Source organism: Pezoporus flaviventris, unplaced genomic scaffold, assembly GCF_033815535.1.
Source record: "Pezoporus flaviventris isolate CSIRO_AGI_PZ_B2104156 unplaced genomic scaffold, CSIRO_AGI_Pfla_v1 ptg000007l, whole genome shotgun sequence".
In the NCBI taxonomy this organism is placed as follows: domain Eukaryota; kingdom Metazoa; phylum Chordata; class Aves; order Psittaciformes; family Psittacidae; genus Pezoporus; species Pezoporus flaviventris.
Window position 1 is genome coordinate 34862408 of NW_026892555.1, and position 12569 is coordinate 34874976.

At 49.4% G+C, this 12569-nt stretch overlaps 1 protein-coding gene across 1 annotated transcript; it reads left to right on the plus strand.

Annotated features, from left to right (window-relative positions):
- The first annotated feature begins 1325 nt into the window (after nucleotides 1-1325).
- TCF24 (transcription factor 24) lies at nucleotides 1326-8501 on the plus strand. The gene is made up of 5 exons (XM_061447544.1): nucleotides 1326-1437; nucleotides 2464-2549; nucleotides 3509-3600; nucleotides 4488-4897; nucleotides 7799-8501. The coding sequence occupies exons 4-5, from the start codon at nucleotides 4514-4516 to the stop codon at nucleotides 7910-7912; spliced, it is 498 nt and encodes a 165-aa protein (XP_061303528.1). The 5' UTR covers nucleotides 1326-1437; nucleotides 2464-2549; nucleotides 3509-3600; nucleotides 4488-4513; the 3' UTR covers nucleotides 7913-8501.
- Nucleotides 8502-12569: the final 4068 nt, after the last annotated feature.

Sequence of the window (12569 nt, forward strand, 5' to 3'; positions counted from 1 at the left end):
GCTCCCTACAGAACTGGTATCAGCCAGCATGTTTTCAACACCAGTTGAGCCTTTGTTCAAGAACTGCTTGTTTGAGCCCCAGAGACTGGCTAAGCAGAGAGGCGTCCAGCAAGTGAACTTCTAAGAGATTTTAGCTGCAGAAAGGTTCTGGGAATGTTCGCTTGCACTGGAGGCAAACCTGGAAACCTTGTCACTAAGACGTGGGCCAGGATGTGAAGTTGGCTCAGCAGGGATGCTTGGAGATACCTCCACCATCCTCCAAGAGGCTGCAGCCATCATTCTTCCAGGTACCAGGAGGCTGAAGGATGCTCTGTACTGTGGGTGAAGCCCATAATCACGACCTTGTAAACACTGATAGAATAGCTTTGGTCACAGTAAGGCCTAACAGAAGATGGGAAACCCCTACCGAGGCTGCCAGCTCCAGGCAAAGGTCGATGCTGAGGCACAGCTTCAGCTTAAGCATTTAAATTCACCCCCTTTAAGCAGCCACTGGGCCTCGGCGGGGCACGACCGGGGGTCCCGCCCGCGGGCAGCTCCTGCTCGGTCCCCTCGGTGTGACATACTCGGGCCGGAGCGTTCCGGCCGCTCCGACCCGTGCCGGGGGCCCACGGCTGCTGCGGCCGCTGCCGGGACCGGGGCCGGGGTCAGGTGCGCGGCTCCCCGGGAGCGGCTGCCCCCCCGCCGTGTGCTCTCCGGGCTCGTCCATCCCGCTCCTAAATCATCCCCGCCTGGGACTCCCCGTTGCCGCTAAAGATTAAGTTCTTGATTTTCTTGGCTGCAAAAGCGGCAGCGAACAGCTCAGACTTTGTTTTTCTGCTGCCCCCGAGGCGTGATTTATTGGGTCCCTGTTATCGCACGATCGGGCTTCGTTCAAAATGTTTCTCCGGGCCGATTCTATACCGCCAGGATTTATTTTGACTGCCCCTCCTTATTAACGTTACCGCCTGTTAATCGCTCCCCGTTCACTTTGCAATCGCCCGCCCGCGCCTAGTGCCGTTCGCGTTTCCACCCGCGTTTGGACCCACGCAGGAGGGTCGGGGCCCCGAAGGCAGTCACCACCGACCCCTTTCCAGCGGCCGCGGGACGGAGCCTCGCCCGGGCCCCCTCCGCCCCGCCGGCGCTCCCAGCCCACCGGTTGTGTTCCTGTCCTCCAGCAAAAGCGTTACTTCATCCTAAGAGAAACAGCGGGCGCGGGATCTCCGCACCGGCCGGGGGGAAGAACGGGGCCGTGAGGAGATGCCGCCCTCCGACAGCTGCGTGATTAATGGCGGAACCCCCGGGGAAGGGGCGGTCGCTGCTGCCCGGGCGGGCGGGGGGAGCCCAGCGGCCAGGTGCGACCAGCCCCGCCTCGCCCACCGGCCGCGACGCCTTAAGACGGGCGCCGCGGGACGGGTCGTGTTGGGGCTGTGCCGGGCGGCTCCGCTCCGGGCGGGAACGGTAAGTTCATCCCCGGGATGGGGACCGAGGGGTATCTCCTATACCGGTCGCGGCGTTGGATCCCAGCAGGGGCCGGGTTCATCCGCCGCCGGTGCGGGATGGGGCAGCCGCGGTACCGCAGCTGGAGGGGGCTCGACGGTACGGGTCGGGTCAGCGACTGTGCTGGCTTCGCACGGGAACGGTCGAGATGCTCTTTCGCTTCTTCGGAGACAGTGGTTTCGTTAACTATTACCGAGTTACGCGAAGGACGAGGTGCTCTTAAACCCGATGCAAACCAACGCAGATTCACTGTATTCCCCCTCTAGGAACAACGGCAAAAGTTGACAGCAAGGTTATCGGAGGCTTTCGTCTATATCTGAGGTTTCCACCTATTTCTTCCTAGTTTGTGTGCTCCGCTTTGGTGTTTTCGATCTTTTCCTGATGCTCTTTTGCTCACACGGAATATGGAACTAAAATAAGTGTTGTGTTGTTCCGTAAACTGATTAGGTTTCAAACTGATTCTGCCTTTGTACTGTCATGTAAAACCACTAATGCATCTGCCCGCTTTAGAAATATTGCAATAGGAATGCTTTAAAAAGAATATAAATACTTTAAGAATACTTAAAAAGATAAACTCTCACCCCTGCATTTCCAGGTGTGCAGCAAGCAGGTGTTGACAAAAATCGTTGAAATGACCTTAAAATCCAAACCTCTCTTTTAAGGAGGTTACATGGAAACCGGCCGTTGCTCAGGGGCATTTCGTTTACTTTAGCGCTCAGCAACAGGTTTTCGGACCGTGAGGTTTGGGTGATCGCGACCTCCCCACCGGGAGGGTGACACTGCCCACCCCAGTGTGTGACAGGAACCACCGTGTTCTGGCTGCATTTACTTGCACACCTACAGCAGATCCCGTGTTTCTACGCAGTGGGTTTTCCTGAGCCTTTTGCTGTATGTATATGACAGAAAATCTGACAGAGAACGGATTAATTCAGAATTAAATCTTTCATTTTTCACAGCTGAAATTTTGCCTTTTCTTGTTTTCCATAGGCCCAGGATTTCAGCCGACGTAGGTGTGAAGCTTGTAAACCAGAAATTCCTACTTCAAGGAGTGCCCAAGGAGATGAGGGTTTTAGGTACATGCATTTTAATGTCCTGTACTTCCTGCAAAACTCATCCCAGTTCTAACTGTGGCTACGTACCAACACAGCACCATAAGAACAGTGTGTACACCAACCCTAGTCCTGTACTGCAATAGGCAAGCATGGATTTATATGAAGCTGGTCTGTGTTCTTGGGCAATTCAGGCTTTTCCACTGATAGGGGAATAATACCTCATTTTGGTGGGATTTCAGTTGGGTGGCAAATGAGAAACACTGCTGATAGGCATGAGCCCGTGCTTTTCTGCTAGTTCTCATGATCGTCTTGACTCTGCAATAATGATGATTTTTGTTTTCTTTTTGATAATAAAATGCATTCAGACCTGACTGTGCCTGAACACACGAGAAAAGAAAAAAAAAGCACATGGCACATTTTCTTCCTGTGAGTTAAAGGAAACAGCCAATTTAAGGACCATTTTTCAGCCCTCCCTCAAAACAAGCTCATGTAAGCTTAGTGTGAGTTTTATGTTGGTCATAGATATTACCATTAAAAAAAAAAAGAGGGTTTTCCCCTTTGGTTTACAGTTATGATGCGCACACAGACTTTCACAAATAATCTCAGCCTGAACCGTACCTTTGTTTAAGAGAACCTGACCTGATAAAACTGCGAGCCTTATTAACAGAAAATCACAATAGAACACTCAAAATAATAGTGCCTTCTGAATGCCATCAAACCAGAGCATTGCAAAATGGGTTACTGAGAAACCTCTCCTCCTTTCTGCTAGAAACCTGTGATTTGCTTCATTGTCCTGGGTTTTGCTGTGACCGGCTGCAGAGGGGCATCTGTGAGACTGAAATGCTTTGTAAAATCGAGGTTAATTTTTGCAAATTTAGATATTTGGTCATTTATGTACATAATTTTTGTTTGTTTTTAATGGTGTAGTATTTGAATGAAATTAAAAGTTTTGATGTCTTGTTCTTGTTCTTCTCTTCAAGCTGGGCTGTCACAGAAACAGCTGCTCCCAGCACGTGGAAGCCAGGATCCGAGAGGCCTGGGAAGGCTGCTTGGCTGAGGGCGACAGGAACAGGTATGATTCTGGCTAAGGAGTACTGCACTTTTGGAGCATTGATTGAATTAGGCTTTACTGCAGAATTAAATGAACTAAAGGACTGTGAGTGTTACTCCACGGAGAGCTGGCTGACGCTTCTGAAAGCTAGGGAAAGACCTCCCGGGCTTTACATTCAGCTTTGCTCAAAAGTTTTTTGCTGTTGTTTTCCAAAGGTTCTCTTGCCCCCCAATGGCCAAAGAACAGCTTACAGGATTCTTTTAAAGCTTGAAAGTGTAGAAGATAGAGGATTAGCAAGGAAATTTGAATGTTAAGGGAGGACAGGAGAAGTCTGCTCCTGATCCTACAAAACTGGACCAAGTTTTGCCCTCCAGAACCTCGGCGCCGCACTCTGTGGCTCCACATATTGCTCTGCCTGAAAACAGTGATTTTCTTTCTTTAATCCAAACTGATCACCTATAAGACCTTTTATGAAATAATTGCAGCTAAATAGAATACATATATATAGAGAGAGACAGTCCTACATGCCAAATTATACAGATAATGTTTTCTAAAAAATCACATTTAGCCTAATTTTCAGTTGGTTGTGAATGGGAGCCACCAAGGTAGTGCTGCTCAGCAGAGCCTGTTTTCAGAAAGGCTTTTCTTAGAAGCAATCTCTGGACTCTGAGGGATTAAAACTTGCTCTATGCAGTACTGTCCAAAAAGTATTAAATACAATCTTCAAAGAGTTCTGCTTCTGTACCTGTGTGTGGTATCAAATTTGCAAGCAGCGAGTGGAAGAGCAGCTTGCACCGCTGCATCCCGGCTTTCCCTGGCATGGGCAGCACTTGTATCTCCAAAAATCTTTAGTTTTGGAAAGCGTTTGCTGCAGGGGCTGGCTCCAGAGATGTTCTTGTTGGTTGCAGGTCCCTCCCCGCCGGGGAAGTCACCGATGGACTGCGGACACTTGCGTGAGAGGGGCGAGGAGACCTCCAGCCCGGGCGCAGAGCCCGATTCCGTGTTGCCTCCTGCTGCCGGCAGCAATTCCTGCAGCCCCGCCGTGGCTGGGAGGCCGGCCGGAGCCTCTCCGGGCAGACCCGCTGCCGCTAATGCCGCCCGGGAGCGCAGCCGGGTTCAGACCCTGCGCCATGCCTTCCTCGAGCTGCAGAAGACTCTGCCCTCCGTGCCGCCCGACACCAAGCTCTCCAAGCTGGATGTGCTCCTCCTGGCCACCACCTACATCGCACACCTCACCCGCAGCCTTCAGGATGAGGAGGAGTCACCGGGAGAAGGCTTGGGTACCCTCCGAGGGGATGGGTACCTCCACCCTGTCAAGGTAGGAGGGCTGAGGATCAGCTGCTATCTCCTCTCAGTGGAGAAGCAGAGTGGTCTTAGATGAGACTAAAATTTCAATTTATATTTACCTTGCTAATGTTAATATAGATAGGCTTGAGATATTTGGGCTTGTTCATCCTGGGGAAGACTCCAGGGAGACCTTATAGCAGCCTTCCTAGTGCTAACAGTGCCTAAAGGGAGCCTATAATAAAGCTGGAGAGGGAACTTTTTACAAGGGCATGTAATGATAGGACAAGGGGGAATGGTTTTAAGATGACAGAGGGTAGATTTAGATTAGTTATTAGGAAGCAATTCTTCCCTGTGAGGATCGTGAGGAAGCTGCCCAGGGAAGCTGTGGCTGCCCCATCCCTGGCAGTGTTCCAGGCCAGGTTGGATGGTGCTTGGAGCAACCTGGTCTAAGTGGGAGGTGTCCCTGCCTATGGCAGGGGGGTGGAACTTAGATGATCTTTAAGGTCCCTTCCAACCCAAACCGTTCTGTGAATCTATTCTATGAGTATGTGAGAACACTGTCTAGACTAGCCACTGTCTAGGTGCTCAGGGCCTGTTGGAAATGTCCAGGAGTTGTCTCCCTCAGGGACTTTGCACAAAACTACCAAATACAGTGTAGGTCCAGACCCAGTGGGGCTCGGTCCCTTTGGAAGTAAGTACCAGCACATCCTCAGTCTCCATGTGGGAACCTTGGTGATCCCCCACCAAACCCATCGGAGCCCACTGGAGGGGATGGGTCTGGCCGTGATGCATGGTCCTGTGACAGCAGCCCCAGGGCCGGGCCCACTTTGGCTCTCTTGCCAGGCAGCCATGGCATGAAGGGCGGTGTTAATCACTGGCCACATGTTAACCCCTCCTGTGAAAGTGCTTTCCTGATGTGTTCATTTCATGTGGTTAGTGTAGATCTTCCCTGAATCCAAAAAAATAACATCAGGGCAATGTGGAGGCAACAAGAACAGAGAACCGCTCCTGGGGAGGGCCTGCGGCTGGAAACTGTGTTCACACGCATTGCTCACTGACTGAAGGGACTCGAATACCCTAGGGTGTTTTCTTTGGCTCTGGTCTTGGGGGGCAAGTTAAGAGGACTGGGGTGGGTTTTTTGTTTTGTTTTAAACAGTCTGATGAATTCAGAATGATTTAATTAAGATTAATCTGTGAGGTAATCTTTAATTCCTATAAAGTGAACTTAATTCAGAGTTTCTTATTCATGGCATTGGTCACTGTAAAAAGTGCAATACGAACGTGTGCTGCTGAGGCCAGATGATTGATCAACAGCTCCTCCAGAAAGCAAAACCTGTACAGCAATTGGAAGATGGCTCTAATTTAAGAAACAAAAATAGCGTGATATATTTTGAAGCAAGTTTGACGCCGCTTCTGTTAGTCCCTTGGTCAGAGCAAAAAGGACACAGGTCTCCTACAGTGGTTATCAGCTGCCAACTATTACTTGCAGAAAAACACTTGTAAATAGTTATTACAGCAGCTAAATAACCCAGATGTGCATTTCCCAGGCTGTTGGAATACAGTGATACTGGATTAATTTAAGCAACTGCATTTTTTAATCTTACAGATGTGCCATTTACCTGCATTTATTTAGTCTTGAAATTCTATCAATCTAACCAAGGTTATGTGCCAATTTCATTGTTTTAGTTGGGACTAAAACACATGTCACAGATGAATCATGTTATGTGCTTCAAAAACAACAAACCCGAGTGCAGGATATGAGAGAACCAGGACAATGAGGACCTTAACAACATTTGTGTATCAAGCACAGTAAACACAGTGAGGAAAGTACCCAGGTACAGTTGTGTGTAACTGAACAAAAGATACAGTTAATGGCTTTCAACTCAGCTGTCTCACTGGTGACAAATTCATTACATCATTCTTGAGATTTAAATACTGAATGAGGTTGTATGGTCTTTCCAAGTGAGAAAATGCTGCTGCTTCCTGTCTTTAAATAGAAAAGCTGAGATTCAGCTGCAGTATTAAGCTTCTCTAGCTTTTACAGCAAGGTTTGTAGTTTTTTTTCATCCCAGGAAAGGTGCCAGCCTACTTCCCAAAGTGTCCAAAATAGTGTTCTTTTGGAACAAAAGTGTTTTTCTGCTAGTGATAATTGGCATCTGATAAGTACCATCAGAGACCTGTGTGTCAGGTATTTTTGCATCCAATGTGTATGACAAGTTGTCTTTCAAACGTCTATCTCTCTGATAATGAACCTGGCTTATCAAAGTGGAGCTGAACCCTTCCTCTTTAGAGATGGGTGTCCAGCTGCTGTCTGCAGTAAGGAACTTCCTTGGGTAAAGAAACCTGAGCTGCAAGTATCTAACACAAATCTAACTGATGACTCCAACAATCACGGAACGGAAAGATGGGGTGTCTCAGTGTTCATTGCCAGAGATGACAAAGACAAGATGCCAGTGCTGCAGCAATTAGATAAAATTCCCTTTAATACAGTTTTTTTGCAGCCCCTGTATCGTAGGGCTGAGAGCATGGAAGGTACGTGCACAGGGCTGCAGTCTCTGCAGGTGTTGGTGTATCCGTGTAGTACCTCCAGCACCATAAAGAGGAATGCTTTGCTTTATTTGACCAATGGTGCACTGGTTATACGTGTGGTGGTAGGAGATGATTGACCAGCATGGCCCACTCCTGCCTGCTGGGTCACAGTGGGGTTTGGGAGCAGAGCCTTGTGATTAAATACCAAAGATAACAAACACCCAGGCTGAAGTTCCCTTACCCAGCTTCTAATGACTTTTCCCAACAGGTGACAAAATGGGATAGCAAGCTTCCTATTTTCTCATTCCGTAATCCATCAACACTTAAGCTTTGCAGAGTGCGGCACTCAGACTGCAAAGATCCCAGATGGGTCAGCACTCTGCTTGTCTCTCCTCTCTTGCAGAAGTGGCCGATGCGTTCCAGGCTATACATTGGAGCCACAGGGCAGTTTCTGACTCACTCAGCGCAAGGAGATGGTGCAAACCAAGGAGAAACATCAACAGCTTCACAAATCTAACCTCCCTTCTGGCTTTTAAAAAGAATTATTTATTACACCTTATATATTTAAGTTAAAAATAGTATCTATAGACAAGCTGCAATTCCTGAAATACTGTTTATAGAGAAGGAATTTGATTCTTAAATGTAATTAATACCTCATTAAGTGAATGTGATGTGTGGTTGGTTCTATCACAGAGGGCATTGCTGGGGTCTGATCAGAGGTATTAGGGAAGGTGACTGCAGCCACCACCAGCAGAAGCGGCTGCTGGTAGAGTGGGACACTGCACCTCCTCTGGGACAAGTGGTGGAGGGGTGTGCTGCAGAGAAGGGGGGGAAAAGGCAGGGTGCAGTACTGGCACTGAGCACTGTGGGCTCAGGTGGAAAGCAAAAGGCAAGCCTCAAAATAGCAATCAGAATCCTGTCTGCACTTTCTTCACTGCATAAAGCCAATGCTGGAAATCCCACGGACCACGGCTGTCAGGCAAGGGCTTCATCCTTTGGGGAATCTTAGATGTCCAGAGCTATTCCCAGAAGAGTGGATGCATGTTCACCTGCAGTAAAAATGTGCTGAGGTCTGTCTTGCAGCACCATGTCCAATAGCCACGAGCTGCTCTTGCACATTAAGTATAACTTGTGTCCATCCATGATTGTGGTGCATGTTTAAAATGTGTTTAGGTGTTTTCCCTTGCACAATCACTTATCTGTTCAAGACACTGAGGAGCATTTCTCTGTTCTTTTAGTGGGCCCATGTATTGAAGCAGGTGAACTTCACGTTGAAGCCTGAGGAGTTAGTTTGTTCACAGCACATTTTTCACTAAAGCAGCATCTGTATTTAGGCAGGAAAAGTTGAAACTAAGCGCATAAGTGCCATCTGATGTGTCTGTTCTGTAAAACACTGTACTACTTGTTATTGCCGAGGTAAACCTTTTATTAAACATTATTCAGTGAACATTATATACTTACCAAGTTGTAAAAACTGCCTGTTTTTCATTGTACAGGACTGCTAGTTTTTAATAGTAATATTCTGCATTTAGAGTAACTTCTTTCTGAAGACTTAATGGTTTAAGTTCTAAAATTACATTTAGGAAAAAGCAAAACAAAAATACTAGGAGGAACAACCTTTATATATGCTATATATATATATCTATTGCTCTTGGTCTTGAGTCAAACCTGTGATGTCTTTCAGGGGTGCTGAGCTGAGTGCCCAGGTTCACAGAACCCCAAGCCCCTGGCAAAAGAGAGAATCATTAGAAAGAGCTGGACAAACCATCTAAGATGGCAGTATGGTGAAAGTGTGGGCTGCCATCACCCCTGCAGCACTCTGAGCTTTTAGCAAGATTATTCTTTTAAATAGTAAACGTACTTTAAATATTTGAAATACATTTAATATATATTTTAGGCATCTACTTCATATTTCCAGCTGGAAATGGTAAGTGGTTTATTAAGATATGATGGTTACACTGCCAGGGCACCACTCAACATGGGAGCTACTCCATTTTGTGAAAAAATACATACAAAAGAGTAGTTCTGCATACAGAAATATCTACTCATAGATAAGAGCCTGACTTTTTAATATATATGTGCTTTCCAATTACTAAAAAGTGGGTTAGCACAACCTCTTATCATGGGAATGGTTATTTGTGTGGGGGGTTCTTAATGAGGCAATGTGAAGGAGTTGTAGAGGTGATGACAGTGAAGTAAGAGAGAGTGACAGAGCAGTGAGGGTTCTCAGGAGGACTCAGCTGTACGAGATGAGGGTGAGACAGATCACTCTTCAGACAAATGTTAAATGGTGACACAGAAGCACAGAGAATTCAAACTGGTTTTGTGTGCAACTGAGATCTGAACGGGTGGCATCAGGGAGAAAAGGGCAAGTGAAATCTCAGCCAGAACTCAACATCAAACCTTGAGCTGCCGCTGTGGAGCAGTGGTGTGACAGTAAAAACAGACCATGTGTGACTCAAGCACACAGAACAGTGTGAGGAAAACAAAAACTGTGGTTATGGTCCGCATCAACTGTGTGCTCTCACCTAGCACAGTGGTGCTGGTTACTTCATGGGCTCTTAAATAATGCACCTGGAAGGGACAGAATTCCAGAAAGCAGGAAAAAAAACGGTGATAAAAATGATAGGTCCCCTGTTGTTTTTAAAGGCCTCTTTCCTCTAAATGTAAATGAACGATTTGGAGTGTTTATCCATGAAGTAAGCATGAAAAATGGAGAGTGATAAGGGTTAAAATCATAGGAAGTTATGCATGGATGGTATGGAGAGGACACGTCTACTCAAACTTTGATTACGGTAAACGTGTAGTATTCACAATGCTTGTAAGGCAGAGGAGCCAAGCAGCAAATTCCATGGCTACTGTGCACCTCATCTGCAGAAGCTGTGGCTACAGAGGTGACAGCGCAAAGATCTCAGTGGCATTCTACAGATGCGTTAAAGGCCAGTGAGATCTGCACAGTTACAACAGAACTCAACAGAGTTACCTGAGAACTCCCCATCAGTATGAGCTGGGATTTTTTTATTCCAAGACATTACTCAGCATCAGCTGCAAATTTGTATGCCTTTTCCCCCAGCACCAAGACCCCGGGTTGGCAAACCCACTTCCTTCCACCAGTGCAAGAGCTCATTTTCCAGGAATCTACATCAGGATAAAAAACAGATCCTCTGAACCTCTTTTGTTTCAAATCTGATGCCTGGATCCAACGCCAGGTTTCTTAGGAACAGTTCATACCATTGTATACTGAAACAAGTTTGGCATTGGCACTGGAAATAGGTGCTTAGGAATAAAACCGTGATATTCACGCACTGCTATCAGAAGTAACATAAAAGTCTTAGCGAACCTCAGTTACTGAAATCCCAGCTTTTCCTTGAAAGGGATAGGACTGGTAAACCTTAATGGCCGTATCTAAATAACCTGCCTATGCAAAGCCTGCTGCACATCCATCTTTCCTGACACACCCTACTGCGGCTGTAACAGCAGCACCGTGCCCTGCAGCCACACGGCACCTTCCCTTAGCACACACCCCGCCAATCCCTCCTCTCTCCCCGAGACCTTTACGACAACGCACTCATTGTGCTTGTGTAAACTAAGGAATGACGACACCACAAACACGAATTTTCCATGGCTCTGACTTCTCAAAGGCCGATTGTGGGAACGGAAGCGTTTTAAACGCCGGGTTGTACATGAGACACACCAAAAAGCAAGCGAAGGCGCTCCCACCCCTGGCAGTCCTGTCTGTAACCCGCCTGGAACGACCCACCTCGGTTCTCTCAGCGAAACCGCCACCCCAGGAGCCGTCCCGCACACACAGCCCCGGGGCTGCCGCCAGCTCCTCCACACCGGGCCCGGCACGGCGGCCCCGCAGCTCCCTCGGCGCCCGCGGGCTCCCGCGACACGCCGGCTGTCCTGCCCCAATTCCAGCGGGAGCGCCGTTACGGTGGCCGCGGCACCAACGGACCGCGCCTCCCCGCAGTGCCGAGGACGAGCTGTGTCGGCGGCGGCCTGAGGGCGGGAGACCAAGGCGACGGGGACGCGGGTGCCACCCGCGGGCCTAGCGCTGGGGGCTGCCAGGACCCCACAGAGACAGGCCGAGCCCCGCGCCGCTGCAGAGAAACCGGCACCGAGCGGCATCGCAACCCTCCCGTGCGCATGCGCGCGCAGCCACGCCCAAGCCCTCGGTCAGGCCCCGCCCCGCCGCAAAGAGCCGCGGTGGAGCGCGCGTTTCCCGCCCCTGGCGCGCGGCCTATTTAAGGGGGTCCCGGAAGGAGCTTAGCCTTTTCGCGCGTCCCGCGGGCGGTGGGTTAGGGTGTGTGGGTGAGGGCTCGCTGGGTGTGGAGCGCCCTGCGGCGGGCTCCGGGTGGCGGTTCAGGCCGGTGCGCCCGCGTTTGCGGGACCCGCGCTGCAGGAGCGGCCCTCGGCGGTGCCGATCGGTCCGGCGGCGGGGACGATGTACGGTAGCTCTGTGACTTGTGCGCGGCTCCGTCCGTGGCGCAGCCGCCCTCACCGAAGCCGTAACTTGGGCCACCGGGCGGCTGTGCGGGCCCTCCGGCAGCGGCCGAGGGAGTGGTGGACCCGGCCTCAGGGGCGTAGCCGCTGCCTCCCCGAGGCAGCTCCTCCGGCAAGAGCATATGCTCGTCCAAGCAGCAGAGCCGTTTCGCGCTTTTTTTCAGAGGAATTAGAACTGTTCTCTGCTGTTCAGCTTCCGCGGGGTTGGAACTGAATGATCTTTAAGGTCTCTTCCAACCCAAACCAGGCTGCGGTTGTAAGTTCAATTCTGGCAGTGCAAAACCATACAACCTCAGGAGCTGAAGGGGCGGGTTGCTGGCACCTTTCCCTTAACGGCGAAAGACATCACTTAAAGGTGAGCAGTTATCACCCTGTTGTAACTCTTTCGGCTGCCAAGCGTAGTGGCTGTGTACTAACAACAGGCTGAGTCTGGATGCTGGAGTTGTGGAGTACAGGTTGACGCCCGTTGGCCACAAAGGGACGTGTGTGTGTTGTGAGAGTAAAAGGGACCTTGGAAGTGTGCGCTGCTCTGTTGCCAGCGAGCTGCGGTGGTCGCTTTGTCTCTTGACTCATCGAGTCGTCAAAGGAATGACAGATCAGACATCCAGAGAGACTCGGTTTTGCTGATAAATCATTTTCATCGGCAGATGCATGTCCTAATTCTGAAG